This window comes from Caretta caretta, chromosome 4 (genome assembly GCF_965140235.1).
Source record: "Caretta caretta isolate rCarCar2 chromosome 4, rCarCar1.hap1, whole genome shotgun sequence".
NCBI classification, from domain to species: Eukaryota; Metazoa; Chordata; order Testudines; family Cheloniidae; genus Caretta; species Caretta caretta.
In genome coordinates, this window is record NC_134209.1 from 134675802 (window position 1) to 134695545 (window position 19744).

At 38.7% G+C, this 19744-nt stretch overlaps 1 protein-coding gene across 4 annotated transcripts in view; it reads left to right on the forward strand.

Moving 5' to 3' along the window:
* Nucleotides 1-19004, forward strand: part of MXD4 (MAX dimerization protein 4) — a 56299-nt gene extending 37295 nt beyond the window's left edge. For all 4 annotated transcript variants that reach the window (XM_048849092.2, XM_048849091.2, XM_048849090.2 and 1 more), the window contains 3 exons: nucleotides 5755-5869; nucleotides 10778-10937; nucleotides 13491-19004. In XM_048849092.2, coding sequence (XP_048705049.1) covers nucleotides 5755-5869; nucleotides 10778-10937; nucleotides 13491-13639 — 424 coding nt within the window. In that variant the 3' untranslated portion in view covers nucleotides 13640-19004. The remainder of the gene's footprint in view (nucleotides 1-5754; nucleotides 5870-10777; nucleotides 10938-13490) is intronic.
* The last annotated feature ends 740 nt before the right edge of the window (nucleotides 19005-19744 follow it).

Here is a 19744-nt window from a genome sequence, read left to right on the forward strand (position 1 = left end):
ATTGGCCCGTAAGTCATTACAGGGTAAACATTCCATGAATGATTTCTAAAGGTGACCTGTATTTTAAAAAAATTATATGAAGTTACATTTAACAAGGAATGAAAATACTACATATTTTCAATGTGACCAAGTTCACATTGCTGTAACACTTCCAAACTCAATCCCTCTTCGTGAATCTCATTTCATTATATATGTAAGCGGGGGAATAGTCCTGCTATTGTAGGGAACTTTCCTGGCTTCTGCACTACCCCGGTGAAGTGGGCTAGCGAAAGGATCTGAGTCCTTGCTCCCACTTCCTTTCCCAGTGGCCTCCCTGCCCTTGAGGACTCCCCTTCCACTCTCCTGTCTGGCAGAGTCTTTGTAACCCCAACAAGGCTGGGCCCAGGATTCCTGGGGGGCTCGACCCCCAACTCTCCTGTGGTCACTCAGGACAGGGGCTAGGGTGTCCCCACTCTGGGGTACTCTCTCTGCACTGGGCACTTCTCTGACCCACTGACCATTACATACAATTTAAAGCAAATGCAAGTTATTTATTCAACAATTAATTTTAAAAAGAATAAGGGAAAATGAAAAAGGTTAAAGGAAACACTCAACCCGCTCTGTGGCAGGGAACATCCCAAACAGCATCTCTGGAATGTCAGGGCAGTTCACAGTCTGTTCCTTGTAAGTCCCAGGCCTTCTTCTCAGGCCCTGGCCGTGCTGCAGGGATGCTGTGGGTTGGACACTTGCTGTGCCGGTGGCCACACGCTCTAGGTGGCATGGCCCTTCTTCCCAGTGTTGCCCCCGCCCTGTCAGGGTTACCAATCCCCCTTCGAGTCTGGCCTGCAGAGCCTCTTGGCTGAAGCGTCTCCCTGTGTTGGGCCCGCTGTCCAGGGTCCCCCCTTGCTCTCCCCAGCTGCTCATGACACCCAGCTCCGGCCTGCTGCAGCCCCAGCTCCAGCTCCACTCTGTCTTAGCTCCAGCTCCACTCTGCCTCAGCACGGCGGCTGCTGCTCTGCCTCCAGCTCCCTGGGCTGCTTCTTTGGCCCCTCTGGCTCTGGTTGCTGCAGCTCTGCTCCCAGGGCAAGTCTGCTGTCTCTGGGCTGTGCCTCTGGCTTTGGGGCTGCAGCTCTGCTTCCCAGCTCAGCTTGGGCCCCTGCTTTCTCCTTAGCTCGGCCCCACTCTGTCTGACCCAGGCAATTCCAGCTCACACGGAGGATGGTACCTCCCCAGCCTCCTGACTCCCTGATTAGCCTGCCCGCCCTGTCATTCAGGCTGACCTGGAGCATTGGCCTCTCCCCATTGTTCTGGGGGACTCGTCAGTCTCAGGTTCCTGATTCCCCATCGACTCTTCCCCCTTTTAGTACTGGGAGCTAGCAACTACAACACCCCCACTGAATGTTAGCAAGGGGCAACTGTCCCCTTACATATAGCATTATGTAGGATTGCGGCAGGCTTTACGTGTGGAAAAAATAGTTTAATACCTAAGAGGTGGGACTGGAATTAGCTTGACAAATACAGTACTATTATCCAGAGTTCAATAGTTGTATAGTATTGTTTCCCACAGCTACATTTTGAGTTCTTTGTTGATCCACATTCTATGCAGTAACTCCATCCTCTGTAAACCAAACTTTTCGATACCAAAAGATATGGGTGCTTAACATGCAAATAAGGGCAGAATTTGGTCCTTTGAATACACTCTAAGGCTCTGTCTGGACTAGAAAATTGAACCAGTTGGTTAGGACTGGTTTAAGCACAAAAGGTTCATTGTGTCCAATCTTTAATTTAAAACCCATTGCAAATTGGTGTCTCTTGCCCTCATTAGTGCTCCTCTAAACCATTTTGTTTGCAATGCATTCTGATTCCTCCTCAGTCCCACAGGTATCTCGCAGCTCCCAGAAGATTTCCCAGAAGCAGTAGATTTTGGGACATTTCAAAGGTCCCTGTTGTATGTTGAGATAGTGGGAGGACTAGTTGAACCATTTCAGCTAGTCCACATCCACGCTGGCACTAAAATGGATGAGACTGAAACAGTTGGAACTACAGTAGTTCTTAAACCTGCTCAAGAATGCATGTAAACTAGTCAGAGTACTTTTGTGTGTGAACCTGAAGTGTTTTACCAGTATTCCAGTGATAAAAACAAGTTCTTGGAATCATAGATTTCTCTAACATACACAAGACTTTTCTGCTTAGTCTAATATCCCACTGCTTGATGTGCTAAAAAGACGTTTTTAAGATTTTGGGCCCATGTACACTGGGAGAATTTACTAAACACTTACAAAACTTGTTCAGTTAAACCAATTTTAAAATTGGTTAGAGCCAAGGTGTAGACCCAGCCTAAAGGGGCCTGGCCCATTTTGTCAGAACCAGTTTCAAGAGTTGAAGTGGTCTTGAAAGCAGTTTAGTAAAAACAGCTCAGGCCACCACAAACTACCTAAAACCACGTGTACACTGTTGCTCCAACCTGATTTTGAAGTTGATTTAGCTGAGCCAGTTTTTTAAAAGATTTGAAAATTTTCCCAGTAATGCTGTCACTCAGTGCATATAAATAACCAAATTGATGGCTGAATAGTGTTTGGAGTTCTTTGTGTTGTTTTTTTACAAAACCTGGGATTTAATTTAATAATTGTTTTTTCAGTTCTGACACTTTAAAAAGAATAATCTGTTTCATTACAATTATCTAAACCTGACGTTTGCATGAACCTTGTTCACATGACAATATGTAGTTTATTTGTCCTTCGTCATATGCACACACAGTGTGTACTCAAATTTTGATGTGAAACATTTATGGCTGAATTACATGAAAAGCCATCCATAATATGGATTTACAGAATTCTTCAACTGATGTTCCTTGACCAGTAGATTGGAAAGGTACAGCTGTTCATAACATAGATATTGAAAAGCCATGTACACTTGGCCTTTTCAGACTTGGGGTCATTGCTTTACCTTTGTTTTATGTAAACATGTATGTACATTTGTCAGAATAGTTTAACCTTTTAGCATCAGGATTACGTATATATTGAAAACAGTTTAAGGAAATCCCAACTTCCAGGCATTAAGTTGGTTTCCAACCAGTTAGAATCTCATTTATGTGGAGCTGGCTCTGAACGTATCCATGCTTTGGAATACTTAAATCAAGATTATTAAAAGTGAAGACATTTTAAAAATGTAATATACTTATCGCTGTTAAGGTCATTTGTCGTTTTATATTTTTCTCACTGATCAGTGAAAAGAGTCTAGTCAGTTTCTGTTAGTTTTTCTTTCTGGTTAGTATGCACAAATGCTGCAATCTCTGAGTTGCACATAATACAGAGGAATAGATGCTTTACAAATAAATAAATAGAAAAAACTATTTCCACTGGAATTAGTGTGTGTTCACTCAGAGAGCAAGTAAGCTTAGTAAAAAGGTTCCATTTTTATATGAGTTTTTCTGGATTAACAATACAAATCCCATTTATTAACAGTCCTGTATATTTCTACATAATTTAGCTACTCTTAATCTACTGATTGCTAAAGTACAGTTTATTTAACTTTTTACTGCACCACTTTGTGTTCTAGTCTCATCTGCTTCATTGCTGCTTCTTCCTTAATCTCCACCTTCCTGATGTATGTGCAAAAATCCTGCTGGTGCATCTAAAGTCTGCTACTTGCACACACAAATGATTGTGTGCAAAGTTAGAAAATTTCCCTTTTGAAAATGTTTCCCCTAGTTTCATCCAAGAAGCAAATTGTTAATTCAAAAAAACAAAACAACCCCAGACACCTTTTAGAGGTTACAGATGTATAGACGATAAATCTCCCGGGTTGAAAGTGTCTGCATTTGTAGAAGTAGACTCTAATAATGTTATTTAACCTTTCTGATTGGTTTAAAGATCAGAATCCGGGCCCTGACTCTGCAAGCTGCTTAAGTATTCGTGTGCAATGGGCTGCTCATGTTTAGAGTTAGGCATGTGCTTGAGCAGGTTGTTGAATTTGGCCCTATTCATGGGATCTTTTCCCATTTTTAAAGTTTAGATTACGAAAGTAAAGCCTTGTGTTTAAACACAAGATCCCATGCACAGACAGGAAGCCTTGTGGTGATCTTTCTCCAAAGACATCACATTTTTCTACAGCGTTCTCCTTTCCTGATTGGCTGAAGGAGGAAAAATTATCTCACATTAGCACTTTTTACAATTATGCCATTTTAATTCACACTTATTGTATTAATTATTCATATATGTTATATGTTAATCTCTGTGCAATCAATAAAAAGTAACTAATAAGTGTGTGTATCTAGTCAGACATGCAGTACTATAGACGTCATAAGTTTTGCAATTATCTGTATTTTAATAGTTCATCTGTCATAAAAAGTTAAAAAATTTTTTTTCTACGTTTGTCTTCTGTCTTTGTTCATGCAAATTACATGGCCTTTTATGCATTAATAAATTGTGTTAGACTCTGTTAAATGTTGATGTTGAATACTTATTCTAAATAGTAATAAAAAAAAGCAAAGTGTAAGCAATTTTTGTTCAGAAGCATATAATTACCATGCTAAGATGGTTGGATGTACTGCAGCATGTAGCAGAATTTAAATGAAAAGTTATATCTTTGCAGAAAATGATTATTTATGGCATATTTGTAATTTTCATTAGTAATTAATTATTATTATTATTATTACTGCTTCTGGTGGTCTTAGGCAGCTTTAGGATCATCAGTCTATTAAGACTTTAATCTTCTCTGATGTTAAAAAGGCCCATTCATGCTAACACATGTGAAGAATGCTGATTTTAATTTCTCACTGAGATAAGATTGACAGAAAAGGGCACAAGATTACAAACATTGCTTAAGTAGTTACTTGGATATCCACGTCATTGTAAAGATACATGGGAACTTCATATTGCTTCTTGTTCAATTGTATGTACAAAAAAGTAGGAAGTATTTATTTTTTTAGATGCAGAAATATACTCTTGGAATGTTTTGTTTTATCACTTGCTTTGTTTTAGGGTTCTAAAGTAAAAATATTGAACAAACTGTTTTACTGCCAGACAGTTGGTGAAAGAAAACACAGAATGCTTTAAAAACACACACAGAATACCAGCTTATAGATGTTTATCATCTTTCTTTTTACTGATGAACTGGATGGTGTTTAATGTAGGAGGCAGATTGTTGTAGCTAGAAGTGTTACTTACGAAGGAATATTGTAGTAAACATGACAGAATATTCCATAGTTGTAACTCCTCATTTTCCCCTTTTGTTTTTAGTGCAAACACCATTCTTGATGTATGGTGAAAGATAGAACATATATATATATATATATATATTTGGAGGGGTATATTTTCCCAGGAGATAGGGCACAGGAATGGGAGTCAGGAGACATAGTGCTCGATCCAATTCCCGTTTAAGTCAATTGAGAAACTCACTCTGACATGAATAGCAGTTGGCTTGAGCCTGTTTTCTCTTCCTGGCTCTGCCACTGATTCGCTTTGTGGCCTTGGCCAAGTTAATCCACATCTCTGTTTTTATTTCCCCCTCTCTAAAATGGGGATAATGATTCATACTCACACTTGCAAACTGCTTTGAGATCTAGATATGAAAAGCACTACAGAAGTGCCAGCTATTATTTCAAGTGACCTGAAGCTTTGGGGCCTGAAGCTTTGACAAAGGGAGAGAAAAGGAAGCCATTGTTGTTGAATCAACTTCTATACAGAAATCCAGGCAAGCAGATGGTGTTTGAAAACAGGATATGCTATCACAGAGTAACTTTTCTACAACATTCTTCATTTTTAATAATTTCAGACGGGCTAAACTCCGGCTATATTTGGAGCAGCTAAAACAGCTTGTGCCTCTTGGGCCAGATAGCACCAGACACACCACTCTAAGTCTGTTGAAAAGAGCCAAGATGCATATCAAGGTAAAAACAAAAATATCCATCCATACTTTGTTTTCTTTAAAATAGAACCTTCAGGAATATGTATTGGTTGAAAAGGAACTTTTTTTTTTTTTAGTTTTTTTACAGTAAATCCACATGTAGTATTTCTGATCTTCCCTATGTCCATGTCTTTATTAAACACTGTGGTCAGATGTTTGGCTGTGTGTGTTCTTTCAGTATGCTGTCCCAGCTCTGCACAGATAGCGGAGACAGCAGACTTTCACTGAACTGCCCAATAACCACAGACTCAGTTCGTAGTGAAGGAACTTGGTCAGGTTTATTGTTGATGAAGCACGGGATTGGTGACTTATACTTGCTACAAGTACACTCAATGCATGTATGCCTGTGACAATAGACGCAGCTCAGTTAATGATGGGACTTTCCGCTGTCCCCCTCGGCTGGCCAAAGACACTCCCTCTGAGATAACCTCTTTATACACCAATACAAACAAGTTATGTATTCCTTCTGTGGCGTATCTAGGTGTCGCCCTCTGACATATTTGGGTACCACACATTGCCTTGTACCTATTGGTTTAATCAAAACATATTTATCCATCATGCTGTCATCCTGACCTCATCTTTAAGATGGGTCAGCGTGTTCCTGTTATCTTTGAGGAATGTACTAGTATCGGGTTTTCTGGTACCACCCTTTTGGAATGTGTTTCTGTGTATATTCTTGTACCTAGCACTACTTAGGAATATATGTTTCTGCAATATCAGTTCTGTTCTTGCCAGATTCTGTGAGCAGGGCCTGCCTCTTGTTCACAACTTAACTTTGCTTTATACCTATGGTTGCAAGGCATCTGGTTTAGACTGGTCAAAAAGGGTCCCTGGTGGCTCCAGTCAGCACTGCTGACCGGGCCATTAAAACCGGGTCGGTGGCGCAGCGGGGCTAAGGGAAACTCCCTGCCTGCCTTGCCTCTGCGCAGCTCCCAGAAGTGGCTGGTATGTCCCTGCAGCCCGTAGGTGGCCAGGGAGGCTCCACACGCTGCCCCTGCCTCAAGCGCCGGCTCTGCAGCTCCCATTGACCGGGCACTGCGGCCAGTGGGAGCTGCAGGGGCAGTGCTTGCAGGTGTGAGCAGCGTGTTCTGCACAGAACCACCTGGCCACACCTCCGCCTAGGAACCGGACATGCTGGCCGCTTCCAGGAGAAGCGCAGAGCCAGGGCAGGCAGGGAGCGTACCTTAGCCCCACTGCACTGCCAACCAGGAGCTGCCTGAGGTAAGCACTGCCTGGCAGGAGCCCACACCGTGAACTCCCTGCCCCAGGTCAGAACCCCCTCCTGTACCCTAACTCCTTCCCAGACCCCAACTCCCTGCCCCAGCCCTGAACCTCTTTCCAGACCCCACATCCCCTCCTGTAGCCCAACCCCTGACCCCAGCCCTGTGCCCCCTCCCACACCCAAACTCCCTCCTGGAGCCCGCACCCCAGGCCTGTGCCCCCTCCCGCACACATACTGCTTCCCAGACCCTGCTCCTGCACCCCAGTCCCCTGCCCCAGCCCTGAGCCCCTTCCCTGACCCCAGCCCTGAGCTCCCTCCCACACCCAAACTCTCTCCCGGAGCCCGTACCCCAACCCCCTGCCCCAGTCCTGAGCCTCCTCCCACACTCGAAACCCCTTGGTCCTGGTCCCAGTCCAGAACCAACACTCCCAGCTGGAGCCAGCACCTGCTCCCGCACTCCAACCCCCTGCTGCAGCCCAGAGCCCCCTCCCATACCCTGAACCCCTCATTTCTGGTCTCACCCCAGAGACCGCACCCCCCAGCCAGAGCACTCACCCCCTCGCATACCCTAACCCCTTTTCCGAGCCCAGTGAAGGTTGGGGAGAGTGAGCGATGGATGGAGGGTGACTGGAGTGAATTGCAGGCGGGGCTTCAGCAAAGGGGCGGGGCAAGGGTGTTCGGTTTTGTGCAATTCGAAAGTTGGCACCCCTATTTATAGCAGCAAAGCTTTTACTCCTACTTTAGCCCAGGCCTCGGACCAGGCCTTAGATGCAAGGCCTTATGTCTCAAGCCCTCTAGATCAAGTATTGTTTCATCTGAAGTAACACTTTAAAAATGATCTTGCAGTCCCAAGCATATAAAATGTTGATTTCTGCTCAGTCTCTGCTGGTTTATACTCTGCCTTATAACCATAATGCACAAGTCAATAATGGCTGTTCTCTGATCTTTTGAAAGGCTGGGGGCAGGCAGGTATGCTACTGCACTGCTGTTAATGTAAAAGACAACCCTATTCACGGCTGAAATAACTGATGGAGTGGAAAAGCTTATTACTATTAGTAACATTATGTGCCCTGTACCTTGATGGTCATTAAGAAGAAACTGAAAGATGGCTCCTGCTTTCAAAATATTTTTTTATCTGCTGTACTAATTGAGTATAACAAAAATTCTGCTTTTATGTCCAGTATTGTAGTCATTCAGTTGGTTCATTCTAAAGTTACAGCAAAGTTCACTGTGTAATGAGAAGAGTGTTAAAGGGAATATAATACTTTTTAGTAAAAATGTTGAAATATGATGGAAGAAGCCTGCTGTCATACAGCATTGTATTAATTATGCAGCTAACAGGAGTGGAACATATAGTTCTTGTCAAATATTGTAGATGAAGTTAAGCAAAGCCATCCTTGTTAGTAATAAATATATTAGGGAGATCCTCAGCTGGTGTAAATCATTGTAACTCCCATTTCCTTCAACAAGGCTACACAAATTTATAACAGCTGAGAATCAGGCCTCTCATAGTTTAGATTAAAGTGAATGAAGGGCCGTGAATGCTCTTTTTGTTCTGGTCTGCAAGTGATACTACCTGTATTGGGCCTTTGTACTACAGAATTCAGAACTACAATTTGCTTTGAAAAGTGACAAGTTTGTGCGATTAACCAAAGAAACATCATTCAGATGCCAGTAAAGCTAGGAATAAATGCCCTTTGATTGCTTTGTTCCTTGACCACACTGAACATTATGATTAATCTCCAATTTTTGGAAAGTGAATAGTTTTTCTTTTTAAAGAGTTAGACTGAACCTATTCCTCTTGAATGGCTACTGGATTGCTTCTCTCCAGCAGGTGTAGAGGCTTTTCAGATTGTCAGCACTACTTTTCTTAAGACTGGCTGGAACTGTTCTTGTAGCTGTAATGACAGTCACACTAGTGCTTGTCTTCCTTCACTATTGCTAAAATGGCAGAATCACTTTAACAGATTTTGAACATTCCCTTCCCTTCCCCCAACAGACCTGTATTTTCACTGAAGTACTGGATAGAGTTTTCAGTCTGACTGTGAATCAAGAGTTAAAGTCAAAGTGTTCCTAAGAACTCAAGTTTGTGGCAGATAAGTAGCAGCTGGAGAATAAGGAAATCTGATCAGCTGGGCTCAGGTAGTTTGATAAATCAACAAGTGTAGGTGGATTAATCTCTCTTCCAATTGGTATGTTGTGTGTATCTATGTATAATATATATATATATATACACAAATGGTACCTGGCCTTGGACAAGTCTTAATATGAGGCAAATGTCCAAGATCAACAGTGCACATTATTCCTTCCTTCAAAAGGTCAATACGTCTATTTTATGATGGCTACTCTGAAACAGCAGGATCTTTGAAATCATTCAGGATGGCAACCTGCTGTTTGCTCTACACTTTCACGAAGCACTCTCCTCTAGAAAATCAGGGATAAACAAATTCATATGGTGAGCGAAGAGTCCTTCCAGCACCCATGGTCCTTCCTAATAAGTCTCTTGAATTTTGGTAATCATGTGAAGGCATGTAAAGTGGGAGTTTTCTATACATACCCTTACTGCTAATTCCTGCATCATTCTGGACCAACTAGCAAAAAGAATGACATATTTTTGATTGTTAATGGAGTTGGTCTCTGAGGAAAATATATTACATGTACACGTGAAAGGTCTTGATTTGTGGATATTTTTTGCATATGATTCCAAATTTCTTTATATTTACTTCCATGTTAGTGTAGTATCTTCTTCTGTTGTTTCCTCCATAAATGACCTTATGTGACTAGGCAAAAAGGCTCAAGACAAAATCGCAGAAAATAATTGACATGAATAATGCAGCCATCTATATAAGCAACACGGTACAAAATGTTGGGGCTGTTTTTCTTTTGAGTATTAACTGATCAGTAACTTCTCTTATTAAAACTAGAAGGGAAATTTTGGGTAGACAATATAATTATCTTATTGGCTTTTTGTCTATGACATTTGGCTTTACACCTCTATTTCATAACAAATGTATGAACAGTACATACCAAGGAGAAATTTGGGGGAAAGCAAATAGACGAAACAAGGAGAAAATTCACCATTAACAAACCATTTCCAATGTAATGATATTGCAGTATTGCCTAACTAATGAGAACCTTAAATAGTAAAACTTCTCTGACCTGTGTTACGCAGGTCAGACAGTGATCAGAATGGTCCCTTCTGGCATTAAAGTCTATGATTAAAACCCCTTTTACACCTAAGCAACCATTACATTGTGACTGAAAACTGGTTCTTGCTTGTTATTTTATTCTGTATTAATCTAATATGGTCTGTTTTTCATTTCTTTTGTTAATGATTGGTACAGTGATTTAAGTATTTCCCAGCACTAATGTAACAATAATTGGGTCTTAGTCTGAGAAAGCCTTGACAGTTGCTCAGCTATTTCTAAGGGATATTTTCAAAGCATAGGTGTTCTATTATGGGCCAAACTCACTGCTGGCTTCTGCAGTTGAAACTACTGAAGTCAGTGGAACTAAAGAAAAGATTTTGGCCCACCATATATGTTTGTTTTTTTTAAAAAATATTACATGTATATGAGAAACATAGATTGAAATATTTTGAAACAAGTTACTTACATTTTAAAATTGGTGTATGTTAATGATTTAATTATTTATTTTTCACCCCCAAAGAAATTGGAAGAACAGGACCGAAAAGCTCTAAATATTAAAGAACAATTACAGCGGGAGCACCGCTACCTCAAACGCAGATTGGAGCAGCTATCCGTGCAGGGCATGGAACGTATCCGCACTGACAGTATGGGATCAACAATATCCACTGATTCTGAACAAGGTAATCTAACAAGAGGTCTCCTGGTTCATTAAAACTTTGGACCAGCTTCTTCCACCCTTACTCAAATTTAGTAGTGTCTTATGCTGCGTGCTGTCCCATTGGAATCTGTTCTATTCTGAGTAAATTCTTATGTCATCAGTGGGACTAATTACATAGTAAGGTTACTACTTCACATGAGTAATGCAAAATCTAGCCGAGTGTATTTATGATAAATCAGTAATCAATGCAAGTATTAAAAATGAAATTTACTCCAATATAATGGATTATCATTAAGAACTTTTATTGTCTTCTGTATTGCACATTATAATTTTGTATTAAAAATTAGATTGTAAATATGTTTATTCTAATATATATTGGTAACATATTAGAAAATGTATTACAGAGTAGATGTATTGTAGTTAATATAATCCATGACTACAGCACATTTTCCGAATGCTGTTGCCCATCATACTTGAGACTAAGGGCAAGATCCTCAGCTGCTGTAAATCTTTGTGAGTTTATTGAAGTCAATGGACCGATCCTGATTTTCACCAGTTGATGATCCAGCACATGATCTAATAGCTCATTTATCAGTTTCTACAAGGGGATGTGAGCAGCACTGTAACAAGGCAGGATTGTAAAGGCACTAAACCATATAGAAATGTAAGAGAGTATTGGCAACTATCTTACTGAGTGAATAACAACATAAATTCCTCTATGCCATGATTTTAATAATACATTATGGGGACTATTCTCTCCTGATTAGTGAGATGAGTTCCTACTAACATTAATGGGAATTTTACACCTGCATCAAGGATAATATCCTCTGGTAGATATTTATCTTCTCTGTTACTTCTTGTATTACATTTTTTATTTTGGCTTGAAGTTATAATGAAGGATATAGTGAGTGTTTATTTTCTTAAGAGGTAATTATGTCCTTTTTGAAGACAGGTCCCAGTCTTGCCAGCTGTGACTTAAGGGTGGCATTTCAAATTTAGCTTTTTTATTTCCTGGTTTTGATTACTTGCTGTCACAAGTTAAATTTATTACTTCAATAATAGTTTTTGTTAATAAGTAACTGCAGTGCAATTTTCTTTATGTCGTATGCATGTACCATACTGGTGCCTTGGACTTGATCCTGCACCTTTCTAAGTCACTGGTAGTATTGCCATTGACTTCACTGGGATTAGTGTTGAGCTCTTGGAATTAGATGTAGATATCCTCGGTCAGGATGATAAGACTTCAGTCCAAAAGTGGTCCCACTGGAATAAAGGGGACTGTTTGTGAAACAAGGTGCTACTTGTTGTGAGCAAGAATGTCAGAATCTGACTCTTCGTTAGGACATTTCTTCAGATGGCTGCTAAGTCTCTAGTACTGCTTGTCTCCTGGTTGTTTCATGTTCTTCCTTCTCTGGATAATAAGCAGAACTAGTTGAGATTTTTCAAACAAAAATACTTTAACTGAAAAACAGCCTTTTCTAAATCAGAAATCATCAGAAAAATGTTTTCAGTTTTTCCACGGAAGCTGAAAGACAAAAAAAATTAGTTCATTTTTTCATTCATCAGTTTATCGTCCCCTCCCATAACCCTTTTTTTCAGTGGCAAAATCAAAAAAGGAAAAAGGGAGAAGGAAAATCAAAAAAATGATTTTCTTTTAATAAAAAATTGAAACTTCAAATAAACAAAACATTGTTCCACTTTGAACCCCGTGGAATGAAAATTTCTGAAAATTACTAAAATTTTGGCAAAAATGTCTGGTTTTTGACCAGCTGTAATAATACATTCAGAGTTTTGTACTGCCACTTAGCATTTGTATTTCATGCATTTTTGTCAGTTTTTTTAAAATTTAGCATTACATGGTTAGAGTTGTTTTTGTGAAGGATTGGTAAAATGGGCATATCTTCCCTTAAATTATATTGCTTAATAGACTGTTTTATTTCTGTGTAAAGCATTAGTCAGACCAGAAAATGCTTGAAAATTTTGTCCAGGATGATATTCACCACCAAAAGTTTGGGCTGTGTGATTCAAAGTATGAGTCATAAAATATGGATCTTTCAACTCTATGGTACCCTCCCTTGTTAGTTGTTATTACTTAAACGTGTTACCAAATGATGGATTTTCAGTGGCTTGTGTGAAATGAGTTGTTGGGATCAGTCCAATTCTAAGGGGACAGATATACCATAGCTGTCACTAGCTGTCACCTTTGTTGGTAGTGTCAGCAGAGACAGCTAGTATTAAATTGTCTTGGGAGCTAAACTATTATTTTTCAGCCCTAGAGATGATCTTTCCACATCGTGAGATGGTCTCTTCATACCAGGGTTCGGGACAGTATGAGAAAGCCTTTAGTGCTGATGTCATGTTGTATTTGTTATGTGGATAAATATGTAGAGGATTTAATTCCTAGGGCTGTCGGTCTGGTACTTTTCACTAAGACTGAATTTAAAAATATTATTTGGGAAAACTAAGTGTGGTTTGAGTTTCACATTAGGCTTTTAATAACATGTTCAATATCAGCGCATGGTAACTGACTGTATTCTCTACGTTTCTGAAAATCTGCCTTTTGTATTTCATTTAGAAGTAGACATTGAAGGAATGGAATTTACACCAGGTGAAATGGACAGTATTGGAAGTGCCAGTGATGTTGAAGACCACTACAGTTTGCAAAGCAGTTCAAGTGATGGTGGCTATACACATTCCCGCAGACTTAATGCCAGGCTCTCATAGTGCCTGAGTTACCAATTCAGCTCAGGACCATCTAACTGAAGCACTTATAGAAGAAAATTCCAGAGGTGTCAACTGCCACTCTTCCGGGAAACCCCAACCACAGCACTCTGAAATGGAAGTTTCGTACCCACGGTTCCCTGCACTGTAACCACAATATTCGATATTGTAAATCATGGTTTTGCTGCAGAGAACTGCGGTTAGGTACAGTTGTGACTTAAAGCTAGCTTGATGTAGCCATTCTGCAAATTTTAAAAAATCATATCATTCCATGCAAGAAGTATTAAATTCAAACTGTTGGAAGCATATGATGGCATAGTTTAATAAGAAAATCATTTTGATTTTGCAGAAACCATTTTCAAATATTGAAGAATAAATGGAATCTATGATGTGTTAGTGATTCAAATCTATAAAAATTCAACTACTTTTTTTTCTTTTTCTTCATGAAAAATTATTAATGCTTTATAGCAGGCTGTAGAGTATAAATTCTTTTACTAGTTGTGTTTGAGAGAAGCAGACAGAAAAAAATCTCCAAATCTCAGATGATCTTTAGAAAAAAGATCATATTAACAAGTCACTACTGTACTTCAAAATGGAGAGGAAAAAAGCCAGCTCTAATAATGACTTCATGTGGGATTATCTCAACTTTCTTTTGCTTTTTGCATTCAGCATCCAACCAGCAGCAAATCATTCTCACCGTGATAACAGAGCTAGCACAAAGCAACATTGCAGTGTTAACCTGTTATCATGGAAGAGGTGACTTTTGAAACATTTCGGTATTTTTTGTAAAGAATACAGAGCTCAAATGAGCCAGATTTTGATAATTTAAACCTCTCCTTACAAGGAATGTTTGCTAATGTTTCTTTTTTCCTATTTATAGCTACCAATACATTTTTATGGAAGGCATGGCTTATAATTACAGTATTCAGCTAGAGGATAATTAATCATTTTTTCTTCTTTTGCACGCTATAATTGCATTTTCTTTTGTTACATAAAGTGCAAAAAAATAAAGTGTATGCTGTAAAACAGCAAAGTTTTATTTAGTACTCATCAAGCTGTTCAGAACATATTTACCCAAATTGTAGCAATACTACGAAGCTGTATTTTAATACAACTTTGGCTTAGTGAAGTCATTAGAGCTTGGCTTGCTGGGTAAGAAAAATGGACCAGTCTTTGCATTATCTGTATAAAGAAGGTCTTTTAAAAAAAAAAAAAGAAAAAAAAAAGAAAAGAAAAAAGAAAAAAAGCTACAAACACTTCTAGAGAAGTGATTTTAGCAAGTGTAGTCTATATTTCCTGTAAGAGATTTTGTATTATATTTTCCTAAATGTTCTCATTTACTTGTATAGGGAGGGGAATGGTACAGACCCAAACCAGAGTCTCAGGGACTCTTCACCCTTGTCATATTGTGCCTTGGTGACCATTTATGTATGTCTCTCCTTTTTCATTGTTTAAAGGCAACTAAGCTTTGTTTCTTTCAAGACCCTCTGTTTGAATGGTCAGTTGTCCATCTTATTACAAATGAAGCACGGAGAGCTATAAATTCTCTCACATCCAATCAGTGTGTCTTTTTAGTACAATTATAAAATTAGGTTTTGGTGAGAGGGTTAACCATTAATTACGTTATACTTCATAGAGGCCCTCCCTTTGATTCTTCAGCACACAGATCTACATTTTGTTAGCTTTTTGAACCAGGGTCTCTGTGAGACCAATATTAAATGGCTATGGAGACAAATGTATTGTATAATGCTATAGGATGTCTAACTGTGGTACCATTTTAATATTCAAATATAAAAAACTCATGACATACTGACCATAATGATCAAAACAAAGATTCAGTTGTTCTTTCAACATTAGACATATGTGCCCTCCCTTTGGCTTTTACAACAGAGAGTAGAAATATGAATACATTTTGTGGCAGCTTACAATCCTTGTTTGCACTCTCGCTTACTGCTTGGAACTTGCCAACAAGGAAAATGTATACTTTAAAGTTACATAACCTAATTTATGGCCATCCGTACTTTGGCTTTGGGGAGGGGGCCTAAGGTTATAAACTCTGGCAGCTGAATAATAAAAAACAACAATTAACCTTTTCTGTAATGCAGGTTTTGGTATTATGTTATACACCTTTGCATATTACTAAAATCCTCATTGTTGGGGAAAACACACAGCAATATACTCATTGTGTGTAGCTGACAAGCAGCAAAAATTACTAGCTCCTTTGGTGCATATGTAACTAATTTCCAAATCTGGAAAAATTAAGTGTTTACTTTAACACAGGACTGTTAACGGGGGGGAAAAGGCTAGTATATTGTTGCTGTTCATTTATTATATAATGAACACATTCATAAATTGTAAAGTGTTTCCTTTTGTGACAAGCAGCTCTTGCACAGAACCTCCTAATAAAAAGAGATTTGAAACTCACAGAAGGGGAGTAGAGATTTTAAATCCAACATTGTTGTACCTTATGTTGATCTGAAGTTCTCCTTTTAAAGATGAATGTGCTAATTTAATGAGTTCTTCCACGCTGGGTATCCATGGCTTTGTAGATCTTATATTTTCAATAAAAATTACTCCAATAATCTGAATGGAAATAAAAAGGGTTTTATTTGTTTTTACTCTTTTGCATATTATCATGGTAACCATTATCAAGACAAAGAAATATGGTATCATTTTCATGGAGTGTTTGTCTTAATTAAAGCCTGATGTAATATGACACTTTCAGACATGGGACCCATTCCTGCAAATCCTTCCTCATAGAAGTAGTTCTATTGAAGTCAATGGCACAACTGATGTACTATTTGCATGAGTAAGGGTGTGCAGGATCAGACCAATAGCCCAAACAGTATCATTCCCGTAGCAAAGTACTAACAGCTCTCTCCATCTCCCTTTGATTTCTGTGGCGATGGATGGATTCCTATGATTCTGTTCCAAAACATTATTCTCCATCCTATTCAACAGTGTTATGACATTACCTTATGGCATGGCAACTAGGGATGAATACAGTTTCTTGTTTTGCTTTGTTTTTTAAATAATTTTAAGGTGGATGTTTGTCATTCGTTTTGTGTGTAATTATTAGGGTTGTGATCAAAATAGTACAGCAAAAAAGGGAGGAGGGATGGGAGAGAGACATTTAATCATTTTCTTGGAGTAACTGCATCTAATCCAATCATCCTGCCATGTTGTGTTATATTGTTTTCAAAATTGAGAATATCACATTTCTAAGTTTCTTTCTTTTGCACTTTCTAAATGTGGAAAGTTGTGAGGTCTACAGGCGTATGGGGCTGGAGCTTCTCTCCCATGGAAGAAGGCCTGGAGGAAATTGCCATGAAATTTTCTTTGCAGAATTTTCTCAGATTGTTCCATAAGGAGATGAGGAGTTTGACTGCTCTCCTACCCATGGAATAAAGAGGAAATTCTGCCTTCAGAACCCACAGGTCCCAGGGTATCTGCAAGAGGCCAGGTCCCGGCCAGGATCTGTGCCTCTACACTTGTTCTGGTGCCTATTGTTCATCACCTCCTCAGCTCTACTTGGGTCACGTTGTGAGTATTTTCTGTACCACTGCCTGGGTGGGGCAATGAAAAAGTCAAAGCATCTTAAGGCAGCATTTATTGTTTTCAGATTCCCCACAAGACTTAGGGAGACAATGGATGTCCCATCCTACCCTCCCCAGGTGTGTTTCCACAAATTAATGGATGGCTAACCAACCTACCCTCCCCTTTTTAGAAGAGTAAGATCTGTGCAAGAACTGGATACTGTATTTCCTTATGCAAAGCTCCTACTGACTTCAATGTGAGTTTTGCCAGAGTGAAGAATGCAGGAATGGGCCAAAAAAAATTAAATCTGTGATATGCTCCCCCCCCCCCCCCCCAAAAAAAAAAGAGTGATAAGGCTAAAGTTCATGTCTGGTATTTACAAAGATACTAAATGTTAATTTCTTATTGTAAAACTTTCTTCAGATTTGGAAGTATTGTCTGCTAGGGCCTGGTACAACTCACATTTAAGTTAAAGAAAAGACTCTCACTGACTTGAATGGGTATTGGATCAGGCATATCAACTGCAACTTAATTTTTTTTGCAAGCAGGTAGTTTGTAACAATCTGGAGAGTAATATGACAAATGGAGAATTTTTTGTTTGATAAATATTTACGTGGTTTTTGTTTTCTTTTTACCACAAGTTCTATCAAACCAATGTTATTTTAGTATTTTCAGTTAAAATGATAAAGTAATTAATCACAATGTTTTAAAAAACAATAAGATTGTGTACATGTGAGTTTGGTCTACAAGTGTGCTCTTGTCCACTACACCAATGCTTGCTCAACTGTGGCATACAGTCCCCAGTTCTTTTGCAGTTGTATAAAACAGTATATACGGATAGGACGAGTGATCATTTGACCCTTTTATCTATGTTAAATCAATTATTAATCCATTTAATTGTCACTGTTTTTTTCCTCAAAGGTCATTTCCATGTGCAAAATAAAATGGTTCTCAATTATGAACCCAGTCAGCACAATCACTGAACAAAGGATATTAATTTTATATACTTGTTTTGTGAAGTCATTACCTTATTAATGTTTAAAAACCAAATTTCAGAATCCTTCTTAATTATATTTATTTACTGCTAGAGGCCAGCGCCTTGTGTTTAAAAAAAATTGTGACAAAACATTCAATCTATCAATAATGTCCTTTCCAAAATTGAATGAATGAGGTTTCACCAACAATGAATGTGTGTTAGTGTGGTTAGTGAATGAAAGGCAATATTCCTAACTGATAGCTCCAAAAGAAATATCCAAGTTATGTGTACTATGTAACTGCTTAAAATGAAGGGAAAGTATAAGGTGGGACCTACTAGAAAGCATTTGGTCATTTGGGCCTGTCATTATCCTAAATTCTAGAAATGAATCCCAACGAAGATTCCTGGTGACCCAAGTACACCTATAGAAAACTTGGTAGTGAATCATAGTGAAGGCAGTCTAACTTCAGAACTTCAGCCTTCAACTTTGCATAGGTAATGTGGGTATAAAATATGGTAACATTCAATTTATGTGGTTTAAAGGGTCTGTGCAATAAGTCTTAATGGGTGATATTTCACTACATGTGAAGTACAGGGTAGGCATTGAAAAAGAGCCTCCTGCTGTGGAGGTTTATGTTTCTGGTGAAATTCTAGAGGTGTACTGGGTGCGTTCTGTGCCAGAGCCATTGGAATATATATCTGAAAAGGAACGCTTCATAGCTTCTAAGATGTATTATATTGTAAAGATTCATTTGTACACACATACATGGTGCATGCTACGCTGTGTAGCACACACTGAAAGAATTGTGTTATATTATTCTTTCCTTGTAATATAAATACAATTTTTATACCTGAGATTTGTGGTGGTTTTCAGTTCTAATTTTTTCATCTTTCATCATTTGTTTTGTGTGTGTACTTTTCCTTTCCTTGCAATTCATTTCACACAGGGTTAACAAACATTTTTATAAAAAGCTCATTGGTAAAAGACCCTTGCAAGTCTTCATGGTGGTGCTATAGCTAGTTTGGAGCTACCAGTCAAAAGTTCTCTGCTAAATATACTGGCCCAAATAAAAATGCTACGTAATTCCACTTTAGTCAACGGCATTACACCAGGAATTAATTAGGCCCATTATTTTAAAAGAGTTGGGTTTTTTTTTCTTAACATGTATGCCCAGAACTACCCTAGAACATGCATACCAATACTGTATTTGTGTGAAACCAAACCAAACTAAAAAAATGAGACATTAATTTCTGCTCTAAATATGAAGAAAATATAACTTCACTTAAAATCATTCCATCTGTATACAAGGTATAACCAAAATGAGGTGTTAACACAGCATAGAAAGCTGTATGTTTGACTAAAATGTGTTTTACTAAACTGAGCATAGAGCTCACACCAAAAGTGGTAGATATCCTGATTAAAGACTGAGGTTTTGGCCTGCTAATGTGAGAATAAAAAATAAATACAGCAATTTAACATGCAAAAGCACATTGGTTATATCATTTCATATTGAATTGGTATTCAGCAATATGATCTCACTTGTCTTTGTTCCATAGTGAGTGCTTCTTACCTATATTTCTTGTGCAGGTTTAAG